Source organism: Drosophila sechellia, chromosome X (assembly GCF_004382195.2).
Source record: "Drosophila sechellia strain sech25 chromosome X, ASM438219v1, whole genome shotgun sequence".
Taxonomy (NCBI): Eukaryota; Metazoa; Arthropoda; class Insecta; order Diptera; family Drosophilidae; genus Drosophila; species Drosophila sechellia.
Genome location: NC_045954.1, coordinates 20,163,094 through 20,189,749, shown reverse-complemented (window position 1 = coordinate 20,189,749; position 26,656 = coordinate 20,163,094). Strand labels below are relative to the sequence as shown.

Here is a 26,656-nt window from a genome sequence, read left to right as displayed (position 1 = left end):
GTTGAGATTAATCATTCAGATTCTAGAGAGATAGACGCAGCGCAAGTTTGTTTACCCATATTGCCACGCCCACTCCAACGGCCACAAACAGCCCGAAACTGCCACGCTCACACTTTTGAAAAATAATTTGATATTATTTCATATTTTTGTTAGTCTTTTAAATTCCCATCTATTTGCCAAAAAAAAAACAATTGCTACGCCCACAAGCCGACCAACCCTTTCACGACGTTGGTCACAACGCTTTAGATTAAACAATTTAATTTAAATTTAAAAAAAATGTAATATAAAAAACCATTCCCTTTTCGTTTTCCAGGAATCTAAGTGGCTCTAATGATGATAAGGCGGCGATTGATTTGCGAAAAATGATTGTCATTGTAATTGCTGGTAGGTTCAAAATCGAACTTTTTCGGTCTAATTTGCAGCAATTTGCATAATTTGCGGCATAGGTGGCTGATTGGATTATTATAAAAAGGGCGGAACACGATGAGCTGCTTCAAAGAAGCGGACATCCATGGACATGGCGAAGGTGGATTCAACGAGGGCTCTGGTTAACCACTGGCGCATCTTTAGGATTATCGGAGTGCATCCGCCGGGCAAGAGGACCGTCTGGGGTCGCCACTACACGGCGTACTCCATGATGTGGAACGTAACCTTCCACTTCTGCATCTGGCTGTCCTTTTCGGTCAACCTCCTGCAGTCCAACTCGCTGGAGACCTTCTGCGAGAGCCTCTGCGTGGCCATGCCGCACACGCTCTTCATGCTGAAGCTGATCAATGTCGGCCGGATGCGCGGCGAGATGATCCGCAGCCACCGGGTGCTCCGTCACTTGGACAGGCGGCTGGGCTGCGCCGACGAACGCCGGATCATTGTGGCCGGCATCGAGCAGGCCGAGTTCATATTCCGCACCATTTTGCGCGGCATTGTGTGCACCGTCACTGTTGGCATCGTTTACATGGCCGTGGCCAGCGAGCCCACACTGATGTACCCCTCCTGGATTCCCTGGAACTGGAGGGACAGCTCCTCCTCCTACCTGTCCACCGCCATGCTGCACACGACCGCTATCATGGCGAATGCGACTGCTGTCCTCAATCTGTGCACCTATCCGGGCACCTACCTCATCCTGGTCAGTGCCCACACCAAGGCGCTCGCCCTGCGGGTCTCCAAACTGGGATATGGCACGCCACTCCCGGCGGTTCGGATGCAGGCCATTCTGGTTGGGTACATCCACGACCACCAGATCATTTTGCGGTGAGTGTGGGGAAATCTCATCTCCCAATGCAAGAACTTTTAAAGCATTTCGGGAGCTTTAACCTTGACACCATTTATCGGTAATTCTGCACGATGTACCCAATTTTCCGATCTCTCCAGCAAAAGGCGTATGTACACACACATTTTGGGGTGCCACACACATCTTCATTGTCATTGAAGATTATTATACCTTTTTCCTCCAGTGCAGCCTCTTCAAGTCACTGGAGAGATCCCTTTCGATGACTTGCTTTCTGCAGTTCGTCTGCACGGCGTGTGCGCAGTGCACAATCTGCTACTTTCTACTCTTCGTGAACGTCGGGATCATGAGGTTCATGAACATGTTGTTTCTGCTGGTGGCCCTGACCACGGAGACGCTCCTTCTCTGCTACACGGCGGAGCTACTTTGCAAGGAGGGGGAGAGCCTCCTGACCGCTGTCTACAGCTGCAACTGGCTGTCCCAGTCGGTACACTTTCGGAGACTCCTGCTCTTAATGCTCGCACGCTGCCAGAATCCACTGATCCTGGTCGCCGGCGTTATTGTGCCCATCAGCATGAAGACCTTCATGGTGGTAAGTGCTGTACAAAGCCAACAGTTATCCTCCTTATCAGCGATTTATTGCAGGTGATTAAGGGAGCGTACACCATGCTCACTCTGCTGAATGAAATTCGAAAATCGTCCCTTGAATAGAACTGAACTCGAAGGCAATATAGTAATTATAATATATTATTATAATTATATATAATATTACTATAATATTATATCAAGAACTAACTCTCTTACTAGTTCTCCCGCGCTTGCACCTTTGGCTTAGCGTTTTGGTGTGCGCTCTGCAATTAAGTCGCTTATTAACACTGGCTTTCGTATTATTTTTTTTTATTTTTTTTTTTGTAAATTTTATTAATTGGAATTAAACACGGGTTTACTCTCTTCCTAGTTCTCCCGCGCAATTCAGTCGCTTATTAACACTGACTTTCGTAACATTTGCATGCGCGCATCGATGGAGAATGTTGTTCGCTAACATAAATACACAATAATCGTTACTACATTAAAATCAACCGCCTTTTCATTGCTCGAAAATAGCAAATAAGCATTTTAATTATTATTTTATTTATGCGTCAATAGATTGGTATTTTGGTACAATTTGGTAATAGGTTAACAATTCTCGCATATACTACGTGGCCAGCGATTGTTGCTTTTGGTATAGTACACTTTGGACTATACGTATGAGGTGTAAAAACAGCACTTCACATTCCTTCTCCTTCTGGGCAATCAGCCTGTCTATGTCCTGTATTTCCTCTTCGATGCGATGGATCTCCTCGCTGTAGGATTGCCCTGAAGGATTGTAAGTAGGCGGATTCATCGTACTCGCTACACTCGGCTGCTCAGGATACTCCGTTACCAAGAAGTCGTTGCCCCAGTTGGGCCTGCATTTTCTTTGAAATTAAGAAAGCTCAAATATACAAAGTGTGGAAAATATAGCCATATTTATATCATTTGAGCAATGTGATCAATCTCAAATCTTGTCTCTCAGTTAAAAGACTGATTGTTTATTCTATATTAGACAAACATGATTATTTTTTATATTTCATAGGTTCAGAACTGGTCTCTTCTCCATAATAAGAAGCGCCAGGATAACAAACCAAACCAATTTGGATGTAACAAAAAAAGGCAAAACAGAGAATATGCTAATTAACGAACCATTTCGATCAAAGACACTAGAATGTCAGGATGTCAGTAACGCCATACGATATTTTTGCACCCGATATTTTTGAGCTGGTTCCAGGCTCCCTCGAATTTTTGTTGAAGAGTCAGAGAGCGGAGAGCTTTACAGCCAGCAGCTCTCTTCTACGCATACAGTGAAAGCCTACAACTGTATGTGTGCTCACGTATGCTCATGCTTTGTAAATTTGATACAATATACAAGTTCTTAGACTTTAAATCTATATTATTTTTGATCAATTGGCACCATGTAAAATGTTCTCTTTTTGCATTGCCTTAACGTTATAATTATTTGAATATAGCATAGAAATATTAATAGCCGAATCTATGTTATAATATCAGAAACAAATTTTTAAAAATTACTTTGTAATAGAACAATTGTCATTAGAGTAAGAAAGTCGTAAGAGTAGAAATAAGTTATTCTAATTCTATTCTAGAATTCAGCGAAGAAAGAGTAGTCTATTGCATACCCTCTCCGTCTGTTAAATTAGTCTGTCCATGTCCTTTATAGCCTCATCGACGCATTGGCGCTCCTTTCTCCTTTCTGTCGGTTCCCCCAACTCCCACCTTTTCCGTTACACGGGAATTTGGTTCCTTGAAAATCCTGTCGATGTCATCGATGTATTCAGGATCAGGATGGATATCAAAGACGAACTCGCTTGTCGAGAGAGATGTCTCTGAGGACTGCGAACCCTCCGTCAGGGTGGTGAAATCAAAAATCAGTGTGTCCCTTTACTCTACGGGTATGAAAATAAAACAGTACTGCAAAGTCATCTTTGTTGTTTGGCAAATCGATAGAAATTAACAAGACTAATAAAAAATATGATAAAAATATCAATACATTTTTCAAAAGTGTGGGCTTGGCAGATTTTTGGCAAATCGAAATTCACAAGACTAATAAAAATATGAAAAGTACTAAGGAAAGTGTAATATCTCACCCCATTTCATTCAGCGAAGCTCTTTATCTATCGCTCCTGCGCGATTATTGCATTTCAGGTGAGGGATTTTCACCTGTCTGTGGCTCTTAATTATTGCTGCATAATGCAGGCGGTATTATTAAATGAATTGATCGGAAATTGAAGTAACACAAACTCCTCTGACAGCTGCACCACACGAACGCTGACCAGCTGACCAGACGCGGATTCCGTAATAGACATTTTAATTGAAGCCTCCCCAAGGTGGGCGTGGCACTCCTACCGATTAACTTATCATATTTGCAAAAATGACCATTTGCCCAGCTTAACGTGGCTTCATTCTTTCGAACCCTCGATTGCAATTCCACTCTGCTCTCTGCACTGTGAGCCTGGTCAAGCGGGATGATAGTCTTTTTGAAAAAATAAAACACAATTTAGGAAAGGTCATTTGGAATTTAAATTAATTTAAATTAGTTCTTATGAACATTCTGTTTATTTTATTCCCATTTTGACAGCGAGCAACACTGTTTGGCCCACTGTGCTTGGCTAAAGTCAACATAAGTCAATTAATGGATATGCGATTAATGATTTAACCAATGCGCGGTTCCAGCGACAATTTCCATCTGATTCATTTTCGTAGTCATTGCGCTGAATGTGTACTTAAATATTGAATTACCAACATAATTATGTAACACATCAGTGGCAATTTAAACGGTACGACAACAGGCTTGACATAAGAATAGCGATTATAGTCTCACGGATATAACAAATAAAAAAATCGCATTTAACGGATTTTACTTACTCCTTTACCGAATGAAACGAAGCGTTTCCAGTTTATAGAATGAGTTTAATTGTGAGTATAATTGTTAATATTAACATACAAATAACGAGTTCTTGGGCTAAAACAGCGGAGACGTACGTATATGTAGGCTTAGGCAAATATTTATTTGGCGAGTCTATTGGAAAATTTCTTAAATATTTACACAAAAACCGAACGAGCGCAAAAACCGTCGAGTACGGGCGAACTCATTAAAAGTGGGAAAAGCAAACGCCAAGGCACCGCATTTGCATAACAACAGGGAGGAGCTTGGGCTCCAAAGGGGGTTTTTGAAATCGAGTAAAATACGTAATTAGCGTACAACGTACCGAAAACAGGAGCAGCAAGAGCGTATAACAAATGGGAAATCCGAACACAGGTCGCCGGGCGGAGTGGAAGGTCCTGGCTGCTCCAGTTGCCGGGTCCTGAAACCGAGCTTAAAGCTTAGCTCCATCCTCGCCGATGGCGATGGGTGATGGGTGATGGGTGGTGATGTTGCTCCTGGCGGCGATTGTGTTGCTGCTGCTGCCGCTGTCATTGTTGCTTTGATCGCCCTAGGGATATTTCACAATATTGTTGCTGTCACCTGGCAGCTGTCCCCCACTTGTTGCGGTCGACTGTTGCTTTGGTCCTGCTGCTCTGGGCCCAGCTGCTACTGCTGATGTGGCCGATGCTGTTGCACCCAATGCTGTTGCTGCGCCCGGATGGTACAAATGCGTGCCATAATGCACGGCGCCCGGATGGCTGAAGTATGGTATAATGGCCGGCGAGGCCGCGGTCATGAGGGGCGATGGCGTGGGTCCGGCCAAAAGGGAGCCGGAGCTCGAACCGGAACCGGAAACGGGTACCTGCGACTTGGGACCTTGCACTTTGTCGCCGGTCGCATAGGACGACACATACTGCTGCGGGGCATGGCCATAGAGCGGCTGCAGCATAGGCGTCGGCTGGTAGAGGTGGTAGTGATGGATCGGGGGCCCATTTGCCGCCGACAATCTGACCACGTGAATGGGACCCGCTGCCGCTCCCGCTCCCGCTCCCGCTCCTATTCCCGTTCCTGGCCCCGCTCCCGCTGACTCGTGGGCCAGGCTGTAAACGGCCTTGGGGTTACCATTGCTAAAACGTGGCAATATGGCAAATTGATGCTGCTGCTGATGCTGCTGCTCGGCGGGTGCCTGCACGTAAATGGGATTGTAGTGCACCAGGGGCAAGTGTTGCTGTCGTGTCGCTATTGCTGCTGCTGCTGCGGCAGCCTGTGGTGTTCCTGATGCCGCTGCTGTTGCTGCTGCAGCTGATGTTGCTGCGGTGCTCGTTGTTGATGTTGTCAATGCTGTCGGAGATGTCGGCGCTGCAGGCGTGTATTTGTGTTGCTGCTGCGACTGATGCGCCTGTTTCAGGGGCTGTTGCTGGTGCGGCTTCTGGTACTGCTGGTGGTGTTGCTGCTGCAGCGGATACGCTGAAAGGCGCAATGAAACAAGGGGATTACTCGCATCAGATTTCACGGCTTAATTCCTCTCCCAGAGCACTTTGCCAGCCTCTAATTACCCAGACCACCGATTTTGCTGGGGCTTTATCCGAGGAGTCAAACGTGTTAGCCCTCGAATCGAGGGCATAGCCTGCCCAAAACGAACCTGCCCAAATGCATTTGCACAAACTGCGCTCTTTACAGACAGTAGAAGCTATATTATTTCGGACTTTAATATTTAATCTGTCTTTTGTATTGAATTTGAATTGCTGGATCATAAGGTTCCTAGGTTTCGCCCGTTAGTAGCGAATTTAAAAAATAGGAAGTGCCTCGACTTTCGGATACTCTTTGCTCATACAAACGGAAAAGCGACAGTTTTTTTTGGCTTGTCCAGGAAAATACATTAGTGAGAATAGCTTTAATGCACTTTAATGCAGACAGAGAAATGGGTATTCGATATTCGAGCGCTGTCTTTTGTTTTACTTGACGTAGTAATGCAGTTTAAAATGCTGGCTTACCATAAAGTGGAGCTGGTTGCTCGGCGTAGATGGTGGATTGCTGAGGCTGCGGTGGTTGCAGGAAGATCCGCTGCAGCTGCAGTTGGATCTGCGGCTGGTGGTGGTGCGCCTGTGCCTGCGGCTGGTAGATCAGTTGGGCGGGCTGGTAGCTGGGTGGTGCCGGTGGTGCAGGTGGGGCTGCCACTTTGGCGTAAACAGCCTGTTGTTGTTGCTGCTGCAGCTGCTGGGCGGCGGCCATCAGCAGGCTGGTGGGTATTTGCAAGTACGGCTGGTGGATCAGCGGTGCACCGGGTCCCGCCAGTGGTGCACTGGCTGCATCCGACTGGTAGTAGGGCTTGTACTGACCCTGATGGTCGCGGGCCAGCGGACCCAGCAGCTGCACCAACGGATGCTTACCGTTTGCCGGGCTTGCTGACGGTGGTGCCGTGCTGGTGGTGCTAGTGCTAGTGCTGGTGCTGGTGCTGCTACTACTACTACTACTGGTGGGCGGCGGACCCAAGATCAACTGATGCTGCTGCTGCTGCTGTTGGAGCTGTTGCTGCTGCTGCTGCAACTGCCGCATGTAGGATAGAGGTATGGCGATTATGTACTGGATGCGCTGCTGCAACTTTTGCTGCGGCTGCTGCAGGTACTTCGCCTGCTGGCTTAGGTGGTGCTGTGGGAGGTGCTGCTGCTGCTGCAGCTGGTGGTGGGTCAGTGGTGCGGTGGCCCTCGCCTCCGGCTCAAGTTCGCCGTAATTGAAAATCGGCTGCTGATGCTGATGCGGATGCGAATGCGAATGCGAATGCTGATGTGGCTGCGTCGAGGGGGCAGCTGGCTTAAACGCGACTTGTCGCTGATAGGATTCCACTTGCGGCGGCACTGCAAAGCTGAAGCGGTGGTGCTGCGGTGGCGCCTTCTGCCCGTAGAATGCCTGCGGAGTGGGAGGGGCAAAGAGCGTGAGTGGGCGGCACTTGGGCGATGCAAACAGAGATTGCGGCGCCGTAATTAAATGCACTCGCTGTGGTTGCTGCCTACCTGTGGCTGTGGTGCCGCTGCTGCCGCCTCCGCCGCCGTGTAGCGCAGCGTGGTGGGTCCGAAGATGGGCGTGGGCGTCTCCGCCTCAAATTGGCTGCCGGCTGGGTAATACGGTCGGAACGGCGGGTCTTTGCTCGATAGGCTCAAGTACGGACCACCTGCAGGGGTAAACTTGCGGTCAGTCACTGTAAATACTGCAAATCACCTTGTGGCGCTAACTGCAGTTGGTTGGACAATTAAATTGTTACTGCCACGGAGAGAGCGCCATGTGTGGCGTAATAACTCGTGCACGTGGAGATAATGTATCTTAGAAAATGATAGACTTGCATTCGAGTTCATGCATCTCGGATGGACACATCCTCTAGTCACATAACTTTGAATTTAAGCTTAACAATATTTAATTGATATTCCATAGATACTTTTAACCCTGAAATTGTATCCTAAAACGCATTCATTTAGTGGATATCTGTTAGCTGGAACTAAGACTAAGAAGTCTAAATTGTAATCGTCTGATAATCGATTTTTAAGGAACTTCCATCGGGACAAAAACTACTTTTCCATCCTGCTGCATTGTTATGAACAGAACCTGGCTTAGACCCGTCTTATTTCCTGTGAAATCAAATTAGTTTCTAGCCATAAACCTCGAGAACATTCACTACAGACCCCCTAAAGACTGCAGCCAATTGAAATAGCCATTACCGCCGCCCACCTGTCTGATCCGATGAGTCGCGCTTCTCCGTCCTGCTCTTGGAGTCCTCCGCGATGGTGGGGGTCAGCTTGGTGCTGATGCTGGTGGTGGATGTGGGTATGGGGATGGGGATGGCCTCGACCTTGTCCGCGGCCTTGCTGGAAATGGCCTCGATGTCCTCGGCTCTGCAGGAAGTGGCCAAGAGGCAACAGATGGCGATGGCGATGGCGGCCAGTACCTGGAACAGGGAACATCGAACATTGGGGCGTGAGCGTGAGAGGATTCGTTTGCGAATCGAAATGCAATCAACTTAAATCGGAATCAACGCAATAAGTTGGCATTGGATGGGCCAATCGTCCATTTGGTGCATTAAATGTCGGAAAAAGGCGTTCGATTAAAAATCTTTGCACTGCCATTCATAATAATAATTTAATTAAAATGATTTATATGCAATTATGAAATTTTATTCACTGAAGTGCAATTGTTTTCCGCTCTTGTCGCACATTATTATTTTTGTTTTTCCACTGCACACGCTATTAATAACTAATACTCGTAATTAAGCCGAGTGTGTACAATGAACCTGGCATAAAGGTAATTATTAATAAGCTGCATGGCAGCAAATACCATTCCATGTATTTGCTCTTTGTATTCACATATGTACATACATATGTATATAGTACATATAGTATATAGTGCACATGAGGTAAATCCGATCTGATCTTTTGAGATGAGAAATGACTTGGCCACGTTTATTGTGGTTAGTTGACTGCTTTTGGTGGATGGATGATGGTTTCATCCATAATGGCGTAATTATTCGATGGCGACTTTTTCAATTCAATACAATACAATCTTATTTGCTATAATTTACAAATATTTCTAAAAAGATTTTGTGGAGTTTCATATGATTGTAAGACTCATGACTATGGAAGGGAACTTCAAAGGATGGGTGCTTAAAATTATTCAATATCATGTATCATCTGCGTATCATCCTCTGCGTTGAAACATTTAATGAATTATTAAGTTGTGCTATCGCGACTCGCATTACATTCGTAAGAATTATCTCCCATCGATTATCTGAATGCACAGGATGGCAAGCAATCGAGCGGAAATAATCAAAATAGGCGCTGATTTATATCATTATCAATATTTGATGGGCAACTTTCAGTGGGTTCGATTTCAATTATATGGGCTTAATCCTATTTTGCATTATTTACCCGTTTGAGCGGCATTATTCCCATGGCTGCTGCTTTATTTATTCAAACCAACATAAATATATACATACATGTATATGGGCGAATGGATATATTTAATTTATTTTGTGTGTTCACTTATTTTTTCCGCTTTAATTTGGTTTCCTTCTGTCACTCAATTAAAATTCGATTCGCGTGGCGGCAAACCAAAACAAAAAACGAAAAAAAACGAAAAAAAAAACTAAACCAAACAAATTTATAAACACTTTTCACGGCTATTTGCTCAATGCAGACGTTTGCTCTTGCTGCGGTTAAGTAAACGCGCCGAAATCGCTAGCGATTTTACTGCGGCGGCTTAAATCGCTAGCTCGCGTGTTGGCCAACAAAGTGAGAGTGAAATTGGTTCGCCAGACTTGCGTCGTTTTATAGCCAGCGCTTGGCATTGCCGCCTTGCATCTTGCAGCTGCAAACTGGCCACCAGCCACCAGCAACATGCAGCATGCAGCGCGCAGCGCGCAACCAGCAACAAGCTACCAGCAACCTGCCACCGTTGGGGGCAAGCACCTTGTGGTGACGCCGCGATCCGACTGAGCCATTTGTGGAGCACAATGACGGCCATTAACCGATGGTCATTGTCAGCTGCAGATCCGCCGCTCCAATTTGGCTTGCGTCATCGACTTTTTGTGCTGCATCGCTACCCATCGGTGATCGGAAGTAAGAGGATCGCGAAAGCCAGGAGTTTCAAAAACTAAACAACTGTATCTGATGAAGTACTCCTACGCTTATTACCAGTTTTCCAGAACCCAATCTAAATTCCTAAAACAAATGAAAACATTATAATATTATATTATTAGTATACTATTCCTTGTATGATGCACTGCAACAAGGCTGGAAATATGACATAATGCAAAGCTGGAGCAATCTTTTTTACTTCTAGAAGTATCTAACTCCTCTAAAATGAGTTTAAAGTACTTGTTTTCAATCCTTGTTGTTTCCTCAATTCATCCATTGCGAATCGATAAGGCTTAGCACGAGAACTTTTAGTTCAATTGAACTTGTACTAATTCCTCACATTACATTAAGTAGCACTTCTCGCTGCATTCGCGTTGTTTGCTCTAGTGGGATTAGCTTGCACTCATTAGGAGTTTGTTGCTTGCATCGCAGGTCCTGTGGCGACCGCGTCCTTCGGCTGTTTGGATGCCAGGCAAGCCTCGTCCTGGCCATTTCCTCTGTGGAACGAAGAGTTTACAACGGACGATGATTTTATGAGGGCTCCTAATAAAATCAAGTGGCTTTCCATAAAACTTAACTGTTACTTTGGAAATGGCACACAACACCACTAGCATTCCGCCCCCGAACGACCCGCCCCATCCCCTTCCTTTCTACCTTTGGCTGCCGAAAAATGCTATGCCCATGCCATGTCAAATAAAAGTCCCTCAATTTGCAGTCGGACATAAAATGTGTGCGGCAAGTTAAGAGCTCCTCATCTCCATCCACAGGTCCATCCACAGCTCCATTGGCATTCCCACTCTCGGATTTTGGGATGACTGGAGGTGGAGTTAAAGTTAAAAGTCCCCCAATTCTTGTGCACATCATGCTGAGCCCGGTAACATCCATTTAATTGTTCCTCGTACAGCAAAGTGTTATAATTAGTAGTGCCAACGAGATGATATGGGTGGCAGTGGCAGTGGCAAGTGGCTAGTGGCTAGTGGCCAGTAGCAAGTGGGCGAAAAAGCGGTTTCGCATGCATGGTTAGTTTTTGGTTTTTGTTTAGCAAGTTTGTTGGTTCGAAAGGTTGGCCAGGATGAAAAGCATCTGATGTGATGTGCTCCAGTGCGAAAATTGTGCTAAAATCAAACGGAGCAAACTTTTTCACATTCAGCAAATTGTGCTCCTGCCAGCTTTTCTTTTTATACACCCGTACTTACCGCAAATTGCCTTTGGTGTGGTATAAAATATTCAAAAAGCCTGGCACAGCTTAAAAGACAATATTGCCCAATATCTTTGTGCTTGAATTTTTGGTATTTACTTATGTTTCATGTTTGCAAAAGACTCTTTCTAAATGCTACCCACCCTGAGTGAATGATTATTATTTGAAATAAACTCGACAGAAGAGCAGCTTGTGAAACGGAAATTGTGATTCTTACAAATGCGATTGCACTTTTTCAAGAGCAGCGAGAAAAAAGGCAACGTGTTCAAATCCCTCTGGCAATCTCTGCCAATCCCAACGAATTGCGAGTAATTACAAATTAAAACGTGAAATAATTATTAATTCGCTCGGAAATCTAACCTAATCTAATTTCAACACCACAGAACCAATTTTCGGCCACGAATAATTGCATCAGTTCTATAATGAAATATTTTAATTTGCCACCCGACCCGGCCAACTTCCAGCGCAATTTGCGTACCAAATTATAGACGGGGTTGCACAAACGAGCTGCGCGCGATGCAACCCGATAATCCGCGGCGGTATCAAATCGCAAATGATTGTGTCGCCAGTTTGTCATTTCATTGCCTGGCCGCATAATTTATGGCCAGACTCGGACCGTTCCAGAAACTAAATAGGGAGCCCAGGATTAGGGGGTAACTGCGAACTAAAAGCTGGCAACTGGGAACTGGCAACTGGGAGGCGGTGCACATGGGGCCAGGAAACTGCGTTGCGATGCGTTGGCAATCGGACTTATGCAATCGAATGGCTCGAAATGGCCGAAACTAAATCAGTGCAACGCAAAACTGGTTATCAAAGCCCCAAAAGGAAGCGTGCAAAGCCATCGGCCATCGGCAATCGGCTGGCGTCAATTATTTTCACGGAAATGCACCTCGGGCTGTCGCATTTTGGGCGAAATGCAGCCTGAAATCGAGATCCGCAGCCAGGTGGGGTCGCCAAATCGCAATCTCCCAACTCCAAGACCCCAGCTCCAATGTCCAATCCCCAAATGCGACAACCCCCCCCCCCCCCATTCAATTGGTTTCGACGGACGTTTGCTCGACAAGTGCACTACTAGCCTTCTTTCGGGCCTTCCGACGATCCGCTGCTGAGTATTGACTCGAGTACACTTGGAAAACTTGGATGCAGTGGAAAAGTAGTAGGGTAATATATTAATAATATTATTTAAACTAATCCTTAAGGTATTTGTCTAACTCTCTAATAAACAAAAGAGCAAAACTAACAGTGAAGACTATTAAATTAATTAAAATCAAAGCAATTACAAGAAAGATACGATCTTAAATACAAGGTATATAAATCAATACGCCCTATTTCTATTTTGAAAACGATAAATTTCCATTGCGTTTTGTATTGCTTAGTTCTATGAATAACCATAATTATCATTCACTTTCATTCACTACCATGCAAATTGTTGACTGGGAGGTAGTTTATAAAGCATATTGCATATTTTCAAGGTCTTTTGCCCCTTTTCTTCGGAAGTAGAGATACATGTGCCCAATGTGGCAAATGTGGCTGGTGCAGCAGTCTATCTTTCAGCTGGGCAGAATGTGCAGCCGAGCCGGATTCAATCTCGGATTCGCTTCCAGGGGCCTACTACAAGTCCGCTGGCCAAAGTGGTTGTCAACGCAACCGGGCCAGGCCGAAAACTAAGCCCCTCCACTTGGCCATCCAAACCAGATTGCGTGGCAGCAGCAACTCCTCCAACTCCGCAGCATCCCAGCATCGCGGCATCCATCCAACTTTCCAACACCCAACAGCCAACTTCCCACCTCGGGCCAGCTAAGTTAGCTAAGTTGGCCTGCTCAGCGCTCCCCGAACAGTTAAAAGCTAAATTATTCATTACAATTTCCGCGCTGACGAGAAAAAAAGCGCGCACACACTGCAGATACGGGCGAGAAGACGAAAAACGACGAAAAAGGCGAAAAAGTTTTCCATGGAAATGCTTCAAATGCTCATTTGAATCTGCCACGTAATTTAGCTTGCGGTCTGTGTGCCCCCAACTTGCTGCGTAAAACGAGCGCGATTTCGGCGCTGTTTAAAACGCAGCCGTTCAGTTGACTTTAAATAAGTTGGCGCTGCATTGAAACGATGCCAATTTCTGTTGCCAAACTGTTTGAATTGTGGCTGTGACAGTGGCTCACATCGTTTGGGGCCGAATTGAGTTTTCAGCCTTCGTCTCTGCTTCCGCCTACAGTCCAGACTGCTTAAGACGAACTGCAGCTAAAATTCAACCAAAATAGAAAGGCACTTGCTTAAGATTAATCTTCTAGTTGTAAGGAAAATATACACCATGAATTCTTAGAAAAGAGCCAATAAATATGAGTATTTTTAATAAAATATTCTGATTAGTTAAAGTTATAAAGTTATTAAGTTCAGTTTTCTCTGTATGTTGTTATTCGCGTGGCTCTCCTTTTTTATTTGCTTACGCAGCTTATCATGCATTCAACGCGATATATTGTGTCCTTTGCCACTTGTTGTCACTCCCTGTTGGCCGCCCAGCCGCCCAGCCGCCCACTTGGCTCCCTTGACTTTTAAGCCAGGCCAGAAACTTTCGTTAATTTTAATCTAAAAACACTTTGTTGTTGCTGGCGGCTGGCAAAAAAAGCGTTTAATTGGGCAAGGGAATACGCACTACAAACATCCAAACAGCGGCAACAATAAAACAGGCCAGCGGAAAAAGTTAGCGAAGAATGAAAATGAGAACAAAGTGAATACAAGCTGACAACTAATTTAATCAAATACAGAAAGGGAAATCGTGATATTTCGAAGCGGAGAAAGTGAAGGAATAAATGAATAAAAATAAAAATAAAAGTACTTGCCAAGTACGAATGATTATCATTCATCATCTTCTTGCCTTAGAATCGCAATCTATGAATCTATGGTTGTGGAACTTTGTAGAACGAGAATGCCCTTCTGAGCGAAGTTTTCTGCAATGGACTATTGGATTAGTCCTTTGGCCAAAAAAGGACCTGTCCTGGAATTCATGGAAATGCATGGAAACGAATTCAACCGTGCCGAAAAGGCCGCAAACGAATCTCGCATCGGGCATCATGGCATATGAATAAACAAACACGGCCAGCAAATGAACATGACATTTATCTAAGCATAAATCAGAAAAACCTGCAACTGACAGTGGGCGCTCCGCTCCTTTGCCAGTGGATCGGATCCAGTGGACTCCAAAAATGCCAAATGCACAGAAAACGGTTGCCTAATAAACCCACCGATGGCCGCAACTAAAATAAAGAACACAATTGCTCAGTCGAATGAAAAACTCTTTAAATGCAATTGCTAGCCAGTTCAGGCCAGGCCAGTCCCACTCCTGTCCAGGCTGCGCCGAGCCGGGCGTCGATTTGTTCACTGAATATATTTTGTGGATGCATTCCGATCCGAGGCGATGGTCGGTCGATGGGCGGCAATGCGGCGAGGAGCGGAGGACCAAGTAAACATTACGAAACCAGTTAGCAGATAGTATAATTTCCGCTATCCGCCGTCCGTATCCGGCGAACGACAAGGAATGCCGTGCAGGGCTGGACACTCCGGGCTTTGGTTGCAAGCCATCCGTGGGAAGAATCGAGTGAATCCCTTCGGACTATTTGATTCCTTCTACGTTCTACTTCGAAGTTGAAGGTGATCATAAATAAGGTTCATATGTGCAAGCTTAAGATATCTTTCAATTCATGTATGCAAGTGTATAAGTACCAATCATCTTGCCTAACTCTTCTAATACTCATTATACTTCTCATTATACGAGTATACCCCATTTCTTAAAGGGTAGCAAGCACCTTTTCCCTGCAATAACGACAATTGGCAAGCTCCGAATGGAAGCCATGCCATGAGAAAGTAAACAAGCCCCCAAGAAGTGCCTGCAATTGGGTGCCATGCACTTGGTGCATCTGGTTCGGTTCCTTCTGCTCATTCAGGTCCTTCGTAAGCTGCAAAGCTTATTACGATTCGAAAGAATGCCTCCGTTTCGATTCGATTCGTAGGAAAGACGTCCTCTTTTCTTCCAGTGCCTTCGAGAAATCATGTGCCCGCATAAATTTTCGACCAATGGACAAGGTGTACACCCATTGTGAACATGCAAATATTTCCAGAACTGGAGTTAAGATTCAATAGATGCGCTGGACACTAACCTTTGTCATTGAATGTAGAACCAAAACTTGATTTTAATAGCCATAAATAAGTTTGGAACTTTGATTAAATATATATGAGTGTAATATTAGTAAATGTAAGTTAATTCATTTAGAATTTAACGTTGGTTGCAGCTTGCATCCGATCATAATTCGAAGTAATTGCACGATGCTCCCGAAAAGTCCATTAAAAATGGAGCCCTCATTGACTGGCAACGCCAACAACAGGCGGGCAGGCAGGAAATTAAAGGGGAGCTTCGAGCTGGGAGCTGGGAGCTGATCCCCAGCCCGCTTGTAATTGACGCCCAAGGGGTGAGTGGGGGAAGTGGATGGGAGGGGAATTTCGGATAAGTCAGCCGAGTGGGTGGTGAACGCTGCTGGCAATTGGGGCGCTTTCATCGTGCAGCCCAGCCACCCTTCGTTCAACTTGCCACAGCCATCATTCGGGGCAGTCAAGTGTGCAACACTTTGGGGCATTCGCAGCATGCGCGGCAACTTTGCATTTTACCGGCACCCCGTTTTCTTATGAAAAAACCCCACATTTTTTTCGAGCCCAGTGGAGTCGAGTCGAGTCGAGTCACTCACTCAGTCAGTTAAGTTTCCTGCCCCAGCAATTATATCATTTCCCCGCTACCAAGTCTCGTTTCATTCGTGCGTGAACGAATTCCAGCTAATTTGCACATTTTTCATATTTTTTATTTGTTCGACGCCTAATTTCGTTTCCTTTGCCGCCACCGCTTTCCATTTACTATTCATTTCGTTGCCACGATCGAAATGCGGCACTTCGACTTTCGTATATATCTGATGCATACTGGCATCCAAAGCGTCAAATTGTCGGTTGTTTTCTGGCAGGAAGAGGAAGGTGTACTGGCTACTGCCTCTCCCACGCAGCAGAAATAATTAACATTTAGCTTCGATCAAGTAGCCATTAAAATAGCTCACCGCACTGCTGCATTTTTTCACTAATATCTTTATTTAAGCGAGTCATTCAGTTGCTTATTTGCCAGCGAAAGGAATTTTAAACTAGACCATAAAGTTATTAGTTCAACTTTTTAGATGCAGCTTTTTGGCTTTTAAAATTATTTATTTTTAATAAGAACATTATTTAAAATGTATTAAATATACCTGATATCTACATGGAATTTTAATTCGTTTTAGGCTGAGTTTAACTTGATTGGCCGCGAATTAACACTCGTGTCTCTTGTTTTATTCAAGTGAGTCAAGTGCTTCCGCATTCTTGAGCTGCACTTTCGACCCAATGCACAGTGGTTCCCATTGTATGGGGAAAGCGGCCAAAAATACTTCTAGTTGAGGTAGACATTTGAAACTTAGCACAAAATTTTCTTATAAATTAAAAAATTATATGCAAATTTATATAAAATTATATGAAATATGAAAGCACCTGTCGGCACTTGAATTAAACGTTTTCTTAATTTTAAAATGTTAATAAACGATATACAAAAATAATTCTTAAGTTAAGTGGAAATGGACATAACGAAACCTCCAACGAAAGAAAGCAAACATAATCAAAAAGCATCTGCAACTATATACTAAACACAACACTAATTTACGCAAAACACAGAACGTCGTACATATAATTTTTTTTTAATATACTAAATACCATTATTTATTATACGAATGCCTTCCATTGCAGAGTAATGTCGATTTTCCTGAAGCGGACAGTTAGAGCAAGACAAAAACATGAATAAATTAGAATAGCTAGACCAATTATGAGAAAGTAATGATACATTTAAAGTCAAAATTTGGACTTTGATTTTATAATTTTTGACCTATGGGGGAACCACTGTGCAATGGAGCGCATGTGAATCGAATTTGTGACTCACGCACGCGACACCGCCCTGTTTTTCTGAGCCCGGCCAACGTGTGGTATGAGTAATGAGTTGCAAGCGCAGGGCGACAGGGCAAAGAAATAAATGAGCAACTGTTTGCTCGCTCCGGTTGAAAGATGAAAGGTTGAAATGCTGAAATACAGTAAGGGAGTGGCTGTGAGTGCGACGAGGCGGCTAAGTGGCGCAGGAAATCCCTGTGGAAGGTCCTTAAGTGACATAGAATTTTTCATAATTTTCATTTCTCCGAAATATGCACGCAAAGTTATGACCCGTGCAGGAAGCGAGTAAACTTTATAATGGAAATAACAAATCAATTATCTCTCGTTTTATTTTTTGCACACACTTCTTTGACTTGGCCATATATGCTCATGTTAATGGAAACAGAGTGAACAAAAGCACACAGTGAAAAACTGGTTATAAGTGTTCCCGAAAAATTCATTAAATTGTTCAAAGTTCTTTAAACTCAATTAAGTGAAATTTTATGCAAATAGCTCTCAAGCAATTGTTTACATCAGTCCATAAGATAAATAGAAATAAAAGTTAAGCATCCATAAAGATATGATTGTAATGCCATCATTGCTTTGGCTATATGCTGTCTATTTCTTCGAGTGCAGACTGTACTTTCGCACTTCCCATGACGTTTTGTGTCCAGCAAGGGCTGCCAACTTGGTTTTCTACAGCGGACTGCAGTTCTCAGCACTCTCCACGGCAGGTGAAATGAACAATTGCAAAGCGAGAATGAAATTTCATTTGGCGGAATCATTAAATTTGCAAGCAAATGGAATGTGCCCAAAAGCCGACTGTTCCCAGGGCTAATAGGTTACTTAGTGCTCTCGGCACAGGCATCACATCTTCGTCACAATGTGCACTTAAAGTGGGGAGCTTGTTCCGAGGCCACCGGAAGTGGAAGCGAAGTTCGAGGGTCGCAACGATAGGTGGCGGCAGCGTCCTGGGGTCCCTGTATCCTGCAGTGCTGGAGATGGGGGGTCAAAGTTAATAGCTGGCACGTAGTTCGGAGCACACACACACACACACACACTCCTGCAGCCAAAGGATCCCACGGCCGTCCTTTAATACGCTTCTCTATTCGGCGTCGCCTTTTTACATATTTAATGAAATTATTTTCAACAATTTATAATTGCCACGAGCAGTCAGTTCGGCCGGCATAGTCGCCACCTCACATCCTTCGGCAGGACCCTCCCATCCTTCCAGCTCTCCATCAATGCTGTCCTTGGCTGTGCTTTAGTTAAATGTGCCCCGGGGAGAGTTTTGCTGGCAAACAAATTATTATAAAGATATACACGAAAATATGTATATTTTTATATGTAAGCCGGGGGGAGTATCTGCCATCAATGTGGAGCCTCTGCCTGCATCCTGGATACGCCATCCCGTGTCCCCCGGCGCCAGTTAAGCTGCCCCCTCTCGGAAGCGACTTACCTGCTGCCCCAAAACGATTAACAGTCTAACTAATAAGGCCCAGCATCTAATCGGACGAGATGTAATGAGGCCAAAACTACGCATAATATTTAAAAACTTGTACTTACTTTAGGGGAAAATTCCATCATGATCATGAACTATTACTTAGTGCAATTTGCAAAGGCGGTTTGAAGTATACTTGTATATTTGTTCATAAGACTGGCGTATGTATATGCATACTTTGATTTGTTTTTTATCTCTGCATTGATCCCATCCATTGCGATATAATTGTGATAATGCGTGTCCTTATAGAAGCCATATATCTATAAATAATTCATCGTTCGAGCTGGGAACCTTCTGTCTTTCAGTTTGGCACGTAATTCGCCAATTTGGTGAGTGGCTGAAAAAAGGTTTTTGAATTTTTAATTGGAAAGGCATTCGTGCGTGCCTTGTTTTTGTGTAACTCGAACCCTGCTTTCCCGGGCAAGTGTTGTAATAATAACAATTCGCTATTCGCTCCACCTATATCCCTTTTATTGGGCTTGTCTGCTGCTTATCATTTGACAGCCTCCGGCCGAGAGGAGAACCCTTATCAAAAGCGAGAGACGTCACATTATATTGAGCTAAAATCAGTTTACAGCATGTGTGAGGGGGGAATAGAAATGCCAGAGCATACACGGATGGAAAATCTATTTCGCATTTACCCATTTTCCTTGTCACATCTAACTAGGCAAAGCTATGATTTGGGCAGTCCCCAGTCCCCAGTCCCAGCCCCGAAGAGCCCAGAGAACCCAGGGGGGGGGGGGGGGGGGGTGCGCACTTGGGGCAAGTTCAGCAGCTTATTGCACAGAACAATGCCATCAATCAAACTTGTCCAATAATGCGAGTATCTGAGACCTCTGACCGCCACTTCACCTCCTTCAAACCCACAATCCGCTGCGTAAATGTCAACTAATGGGTATAATTGGCGCGGCTGAGGCCCCCAGTGACATTCATTATTAAATCGCTGGCTCCTTGAAGTTCAGTTTGGATTTCGTTTTAATTGGAAATTCTTTTCACTCCTGGCCGATCTCAGTAACCCGTAAGTTATAATAACATGCCGACCCATTTGGTAATTAGCACAGCAAAAATGTTGCAAAAGTTTCGCTTGATGGGGATGGATGGGCTTGGGGCAAGTATCCATGAATATTCATTTTACCATCACATATTCATTTTATATCACAATTCGGATTGAATGCTCACCTAAATTCCTTTAAAACCTAACAACACTAGTTCTCCTGAACCCTAAAATACATGTAGCATCCAATAGAAGTGAATTTAAGATTTATTAAGGTTCTGCTTTTTCTAATCAGTGCATGTAAGTATGTAAGTAGGTCAGAGAATACATAATATGAGTTTGATTTGAGTCATTTGATTCACTTTCATTCATATAAAGTACATTTGCACAGTTTCGTCATATACATATATGCACTCAAAAAAAAAACACGATGTTTCGGCTCACTGTCAAAGTAGACCTAGGAGAAGCACTGGCAGGTGTTCTTCTTGCACTGGCCCACCCAGTGACCTTGGCGCTTGCAGTAGCTGTGGCACTGGGGTTGGTGTGGGTGGTGGGGCGAGAGCTGGGCGCAGTAGGTGGGGTCCGGCTGAATGTGGCGCACCTTGATCGAGACTATGCCCAGTGGCTTGTCGGTGGCGTCCTCCTCCCCGAAATCGATGTCCAGTTCGTTGGCATCGGGTGCGGGAATATCGGGATCATTCGCCTCCACGGGATTCGCCCGACCTTGGCCAAGGAACAGACCGATGGTAAGGATCAGGCAGAGCAGCAGGGCGGTGCTTATTGCGCTCATCTCGGTGGAAAACAAGCAACTGACGCCGTTCCGTTCCCAAGATTTCGATTCGAGCTTCCACTTCCAGTGCTCCAATGCCGCCTTATCAGTTTCACTTCCCGCTCAAGGTCACAGAGCCCAGCTCTGAGTATCTGTCCATTTGCGATTGCGCCTCGGTTTGACTCAAGTTTCAGATTGGATCCGCTTGAGTTCAGAGCATTTCTGCGACTTAACTCTAGACGAGCCAACAAATCTTAAGTTAGAGAACCTTCCAAGTACAATCGGTAAAGAGTCGCCTTAATCAATTAAATGTATAATAATTAATAAAAAACTAGACAGATTTCTATAGTCGAGTGTATCGACTATCAGATACCCATTGCTCGGCTTAAGAGCGTACGCGGACAAATGGAGATATGCTAGTAGGAGCGCCATCTAGCGGCTGCTACATTTTTTGCTTATGTTAACATTTAAGCTATAGATTTTATACTGTTGATGTTGAAAAAAGAACAACAGTTTTCAAAACTACGAGCGACAACTATCTAGCTTTAATAATTTTCGATCTTGTCCGATTTCTCAGTTTGTACGGACGGACAAACGGACGGACATGTCCATATCGACTCGGCTAGTGAATCTGATTAATATTTAATATTCTGAATAAGGTCGATTATGGGCTTCTTTAACATGTCACATATTTTCCAACGAATAAATATTAAAGGTTATTCAAGAGCTGTTTGAGTTTGATTTACTTGGAACCATCTCGAATCATCAATCCCTTAGTTATTGGAAAAGTGTACTTTTTCGTCAAAATGTAATGCGTTATTTTTGTGGGAAACGGCTACAATTTCGCTGATTTTCTGCGTTTTTGTACACAAAATAACAAATGTTGAGCGAACGATTTACGCGGAAATTTGATTTTTATGTTCGTGTAGCTGGTATCCCTGCTCCCTTTCTGCTTTCTGCTTTCTGCTTTCACATTTCTCCTTTCTCTCTGCCGCTGTCATTTCGCTGGCTCGCTTTCGCCAGAAGTTAGTAAAATTGATGGGCAACGGACAGGCAGTTAAAGCCACATAAAAACACCATTTCTGGGGTAATTTTTGGCGCACCCGCCAGCATACATGCGAGCTCCTTCCTACTTGAGTCGAGTCTCATTTGTTTTAAAATGCAAAAACCATAAAAATAATCATGATAATATTACACAATAATAATAATAATGATAATTACGGCGCTCAAATGTAATACACAGGGAACAGCTGCCAAGAGGCAACCCCTACCCCCCGATTTTCCCATTTTCGCAGCCTTTTACCCACACCCATGGGAAAAGTCAATAAAACCGAGTGGAGTGAAGATGTTAACATCCGGAAGACGAAGTCCACATACCCTGGGCCCAATTTCCGTGCCTATATAGCTGTAGAATACGGTCGTACTGAGTGATATACCACCCAGCTGTCATCGTAGTGATGAAATACATATGCAAATGTGGACAAAGCTGGCTTGAAAGTGCTTTTCAGCCTATTGTTATGCAACAAATGCCAGCCAGAAAGAAAGGAACCGACGGACTAATTGGCAAAACCCGGCATAAATCTCATGCAGTTGACTGAATAACGAAGAAGCAGCAGGAGAAAGTTTTCTCTAAACGCTTAAATTTCATTGCTGCAAATGAAGCGCAATAAGTAGAGCAACAACAAAAGCTAAGTGGGCGGGTTTTCCTTCGTTTTTTGTGGGTGGTGGTTATCAGGTTTAAGCGAATCGAAGAAAACAGGTGGAAAAATACGGCAAAGAAACAATTTCTGTTGTGCTTAACTTGTTGATGGCCGGGAGAAACATTTTGTCAGTGGCAAAAGTTTCATTTCTTTCCTTCTTTTTCCTTTTAATTAAAAAAGTTTCCGCCTCCTTCCGCTTCTCATATTGTTGTGGTTGGTTGCCTGGTGCTTAGAGGCCCAAGTTCTTCGACGGAATCAAATTCCCATATGGAATTTGGTGTTTCTCGAAAGAGATTGATTCCCTCGGCGGGAATTCAATCAAGTCTAATGTGATCAAATGTAACGCCACCTTGCCATTTAAATAAGTGATCTGAAGCTTACTAGAATAAACTAAAATATTTTAATTAATTAACATTAGTGTGTGTGTGTTATTCTAATTTACCGCCAATATAAAAATGGGGCAGAGTTTACGAATTGATCTGTGCCTACAAGCTAACACGAATCTGCAAGATATGCCTATGAAATCAAAAAGCGATGCCATCATTTCCAGAAATAATGCAATAAATCGTTTGTATTTTAATTCTCTCAGTGTAACGAGTTAATCACGGGCAAACGATACTCGCTACAGCGAAATCACTACTTCCCGAAATAAGCAAATAATTTTCAAACGAGTATACATTTCGATAAACCACAAAAGCTTAAAGCTTCTCTCAATGACTGGTGTCTTAAAGTGTGGTAATCAGCCATATTTAAGACTTTGCAGGCTGTCTTAATAAAATAATTATTTAATTATTGTTTCGAAACGAATTAATTTGAATCTCAAAGAAACAAGAAATGAAGCTTATATGCTTGATAAGTTCTGTCAATATATATATGAATAACGAATAAAATCAAAGGACAACAAAGGTATATATATTTTTTTATTTTTAAGTAGAAATGGACGGACAGACTGACAAGTGGACAGCCGGAACCGGATATATATCGATATATCTAGTCGGCTGTCAGCACTGAGTAAACTTCTGACTGAACTCAGTAAATCCTTTGCAAGGGTATAATTAAATAAATAATAAAACGAATAATGGTGTCGTAAAATACTTAAAAACTAAGATTCTTTACAAATGAGCTGATAATGATTATTTAGTCTAAATGGCAGCAAGGAACCATCGTTGGATATCCATAATGACGAAGGTGAAGCACAAATGTTTAGCATTATCTTGAGCATAAAAATTCAAATAGTTTCCATGCTACAAGCGAAAAAAAAATTAATTGTATTGAAAAGTGTTTTGGATTTAAACCACATGCTCTTATACACATGTTTCGTCTCACAGATGACTTTGCCCGAGAGACTGGAGTTCTTCGATATGTTTCCGAGCTGGGGGATCCTTGTGAGGAGCCGTATTGGAACGCTTGTCAACTAATTGGGTTACACTCGGAACTACACAGCGATTATGGCGTCTTGTGGGTAATATCTATGGCACCAAATACATCCTTCCCGCTTCCGTTGCTCCTCCTCCTTGTTGAACACACACACGTACACGGGTTGTGGGACGGGGTGAATTCTGATGACATCCTCGAACAACTACATGAGTTCGCAATTAATTTCTCAGTGCGATTTCTCTCCGAGAACGTCTTAAAACTAAACTGCCATCAAACCGTTTGCAAACACTTAAGCAAACTGTGTCCGAATTGCACGATGCTGGAGAATCCATTCCTAATGTTTGAATAGATGATTCCCAGAGAACTGAATATATATTCGAAACTGCCTGTTCGTTGGTAACTCTGATGTGATGATGGAGTGCAATTTTTGTCGGGACATGCGTGACTATAAATCGATTTGATTTGGTCACTGTAGCCGCAAGTAACTTGTACTTATATACACAAATTCAATGAAAGCCATGTTCTTTGATTTACTAACAACAGGCCTTGTAATCGAATCAAATAACAATCAAGTACGAATTTGATGTCCAGAAATCGGCTTCTGTGCCTAACTTTGTTTTCTGTTACTGCTCCAATTATTTTCCAGTCAAATTTATTGATATCTGTTTTACACTACTGCACACATATAGCATTTAATACATTTTACTAATGATGCCGGTGTATTTCCATTAATAACTCATTCATTATTGAAAGCAAACATGCGAATGTTTTGAAGCTGAAAACTGAAAGTCTTGTAAATCAATGATTGTAAATCAAGAGCGTTAAGCAAGTCAATATTAACGATTGAAATATAACATGATCACTGCTTTCAGATCTTCTTTTCTCTACTCTTAAGCTAAAGTAATTATTTTAGGCTTTTAGCCTAAATGGAATGGAATTAAGCAGAAAGGGCATAATGACTACTGCTTGGCGATGTTTTAAGAACCCACTTTCAGTTGCCATAGAACCTGGAAACATGCATTCCATATCATCTGTCACAAGTTGCAACTCGATACGGAATAACTTGCGTCTTATAATTGGTTGGGGAGAACAAGTGAGTCGTTTATTGGAAAGTTGTGTGATGTTGCGCTTGATTTGTGAAGTGAGCACGGAAATCAAGGAAGGTGGCAGTTTGTAATCTGGCTCACGTTTCGTGTAATTAAAACTTAAGGAGGACTCCAAGGATCTGACTGTCTTGGGGCACAATTGCAACGTGCTGGCGGCTGACTGCGGCAGACAAATCAAAAAGTTGGCCAAGATTCCTCGCGGGTGCCACTTCTCTTTTTTCCGTAATTTTTTAATTTCCTTTCGCAGTGGCTTAACCCGCAACGGAAAGAAAGTTTTCAGCCCAAGACATTGCCGCACATAAATCAGTCAGTGCGTAGCCACCTGCTGGTTGTGGAGATGTGCCAACTGACGGACATCCAGACATCCGGACAACCAGACATCCGGACAGCCGGACAGATGAGCCAGGGCAAAGTTCGCAGATTAATTTGAATAGTTCTCGGATTCAATTTGTTAACCACTAACAAACACGGCGGCTCCTACTGGCGGACACGCCATAAATCCTGCCACCAGGTACTTCCGCCAAATCAGGGCCACTGAGTACCAACGAAGTGAAGCTGAAGCACTATAACCATCCGAAGTTCATGTTATACTATTTGTATACTAGAGCCTGCACCTGCAGTGATTTTGGCCCCATAGCCCCTGCCCCAACTTCTTGTGTGATGCGCTTTAGGGCAGTTATTGTTGGCTAAGCAGCTCATTACTCATACGCACTGTTGCCAGCGATCGAAATTTGTACTTCCTCGTAGGCGGAGTAGACTTGGTTGTATTTGTTGTTAATATTAGGTAACAAAAAATGATAATATTTAAGACTATTTTATTTATTTATTATTTCCTACTATTTGGATTCCCAGCAGTGCACTTTAAGATCTCAATTTCATTAGCAGTAGTAGTGGTGTGGTACCCATGAAACATCTTAAAGCTGCGAGGCGGAAGGCAGTCGACCATGTCGACGAAGGACACGAGTCACACGGCCAGCCGAGTCCGCATCCTGAATGGCCAGCTCCATGTGCTCCATGTGCTCAATGTGCTGCTTGTGTGTGGTCGGCCTGTGATTAAAATGATATTTTTAGACAATGTCAAACAGCGTGTTACTAATGGGTCTATGGGTTGTCCGAAATGTCTGTTATTACTTGATAAATCTTGTCGGTCACACATTTTGGCAGGGCACAATGGCCGGCACACACGGATGGCCGTGTCCTTGTCCGTTTGTTTTATGCAAATCCTTCGGCCTGCCCGTCTGCAGTCAGCTCTAATGACAAATGGGTCAAAAATTTGCGGCTAATGACACAAATATGCTGGTCTTGGCCTATAAATTCTATGCATAAATAAGGCGCAGGGCGACCTTCGCAAAAAAGGGGCGACTCCTTATGATTGAAGACCTGCGACCGAGAGAGAACCTCGTGTGTGTCCTCGCCCATTAATCAATGGGCAAATAAACATAAAATCTGCGTAAATTGACATTTGGCCATCGACCGGCGATTTGCATCCTTTCCACACACAGCCTTCAAGCTGGGAAGGTGGAATATTGTTAATGGTTATGAGTTCAAATTTGAGGGTATGTAATGGGGAAGCATACAAAATTGAAACAGTTGCATAATTTGTATTGCAAAAAATTGTATTCGAATGAATAGCATGCGAATCTATAGATTTTTAAGGCATGTGCATATTTTGTATAATTTAATGGATATTATTATTATATTATTATTTATTATTAATTAATCTATCTAA

The 26,656-nt window shown here is 43.6% G+C and overlaps 4 protein-coding genes and 1 long non-coding RNA gene across 7 annotated transcripts; 1 reads left to right on the top strand and 4 right to left on the bottom strand.

The window, feature by feature from the left end:
* The first annotated feature begins 508 nt into the window (after positions 1 to 508).
* Positions 509 to 2,300, top strand: LOC6615087 (putative odorant receptor 19b). 3 transcript variants are annotated; one of them, XM_032726078.1, is made up of 3 exons: positions 509 to 1,248; positions 1,457 to 1,817; positions 2,184 to 2,300. In XM_032726078.1, the coding sequence occupies exons 1-3, from the start codon at positions 512 to 514 to the stop codon at positions 2,265 to 2,267; spliced, it is 1,182 nt and encodes a 393-aa protein (XP_032581969.1). In that variant the 5' UTR covers positions 509 to 511; the 3' UTR covers positions 2,268 to 2,300. The 3 variants fall into 3 exon arrangements, with proteins under 3 accessions (XP_032581969.1, XP_002039503.1, XP_032581971.1); XM_002039467.2 differs by having other exon boundaries at positions 1,871 to 2,277; XM_032726080.1 differs by lacking the exon at positions 2,184 to 2,300 and having other exon boundaries at positions 1,452 to 1,587.
* Positions 2,301 to 2,395: 95 nt separating this feature from the next.
* Positions 2,396 to 5,237, bottom strand: LOC6615086. The gene is made up of 2 exons (XM_032725158.1): positions 5,029 to 5,237; positions 2,396 to 2,682 (listed from the first exon to the last, which is right to left on the bottom strand). Exons 1-2 carry the CDS (start codon positions 5,235 to 5,237, stop codon positions 2,421 to 2,423), a joined length of 471 nt encoding a protein of 156 aa, XP_032581049.1. The 3' UTR covers positions 2,396 to 2,420.
* Positions 4,625 to 9,613, bottom strand: LOC6615085 (centrosomal and chromosomal factor). The gene is made up of 5 exons (XM_032725157.1): positions 9,599 to 9,613; positions 8,406 to 8,622; positions 7,697 to 7,854; positions 6,680 to 7,592; positions 4,625 to 6,152 (listed from the first exon to the last, which is right to left on the bottom strand). Exons 1-5 carry the CDS (start codon positions 9,611 to 9,613, stop codon positions 5,254 to 5,256), a joined length of 2,202 nt encoding a protein of 733 aa, XP_032581048.1. The 3' UTR covers positions 4,625 to 5,253.
* Positions 9,614 to 18,555: 8,942 nt separating this feature from the next.
* On the bottom strand, positions 18,556 to 19,566 carry LOC116802244. The gene is made up of 3 exons (XR_004362610.1): positions 19,047 to 19,566; positions 18,940 to 18,985; positions 18,556 to 18,774 (listed from the first exon to the last, which is right to left on the bottom strand). It is a non-coding gene; the product is annotated as an uncharacterized LOC116802244 (long non-coding RNA).
* A 658-nt stretch (positions 19,567 to 20,224) lies between these two features.
* LOC6615084 lies at positions 20,225 to 20,786 on the bottom strand. Its single transcript, XM_002039464.2, has one exon. It carries the CDS (start codon positions 20,763 to 20,765, stop codon positions 20,433 to 20,435), a length of 333 nt encoding a protein of 110 aa, XP_002039500.1. The 5' UTR covers positions 20,766 to 20,786; the 3' UTR covers positions 20,225 to 20,432.
* Between the last annotated feature and the right edge of the window lie 5,870 nt (positions 20,787 to 26,656).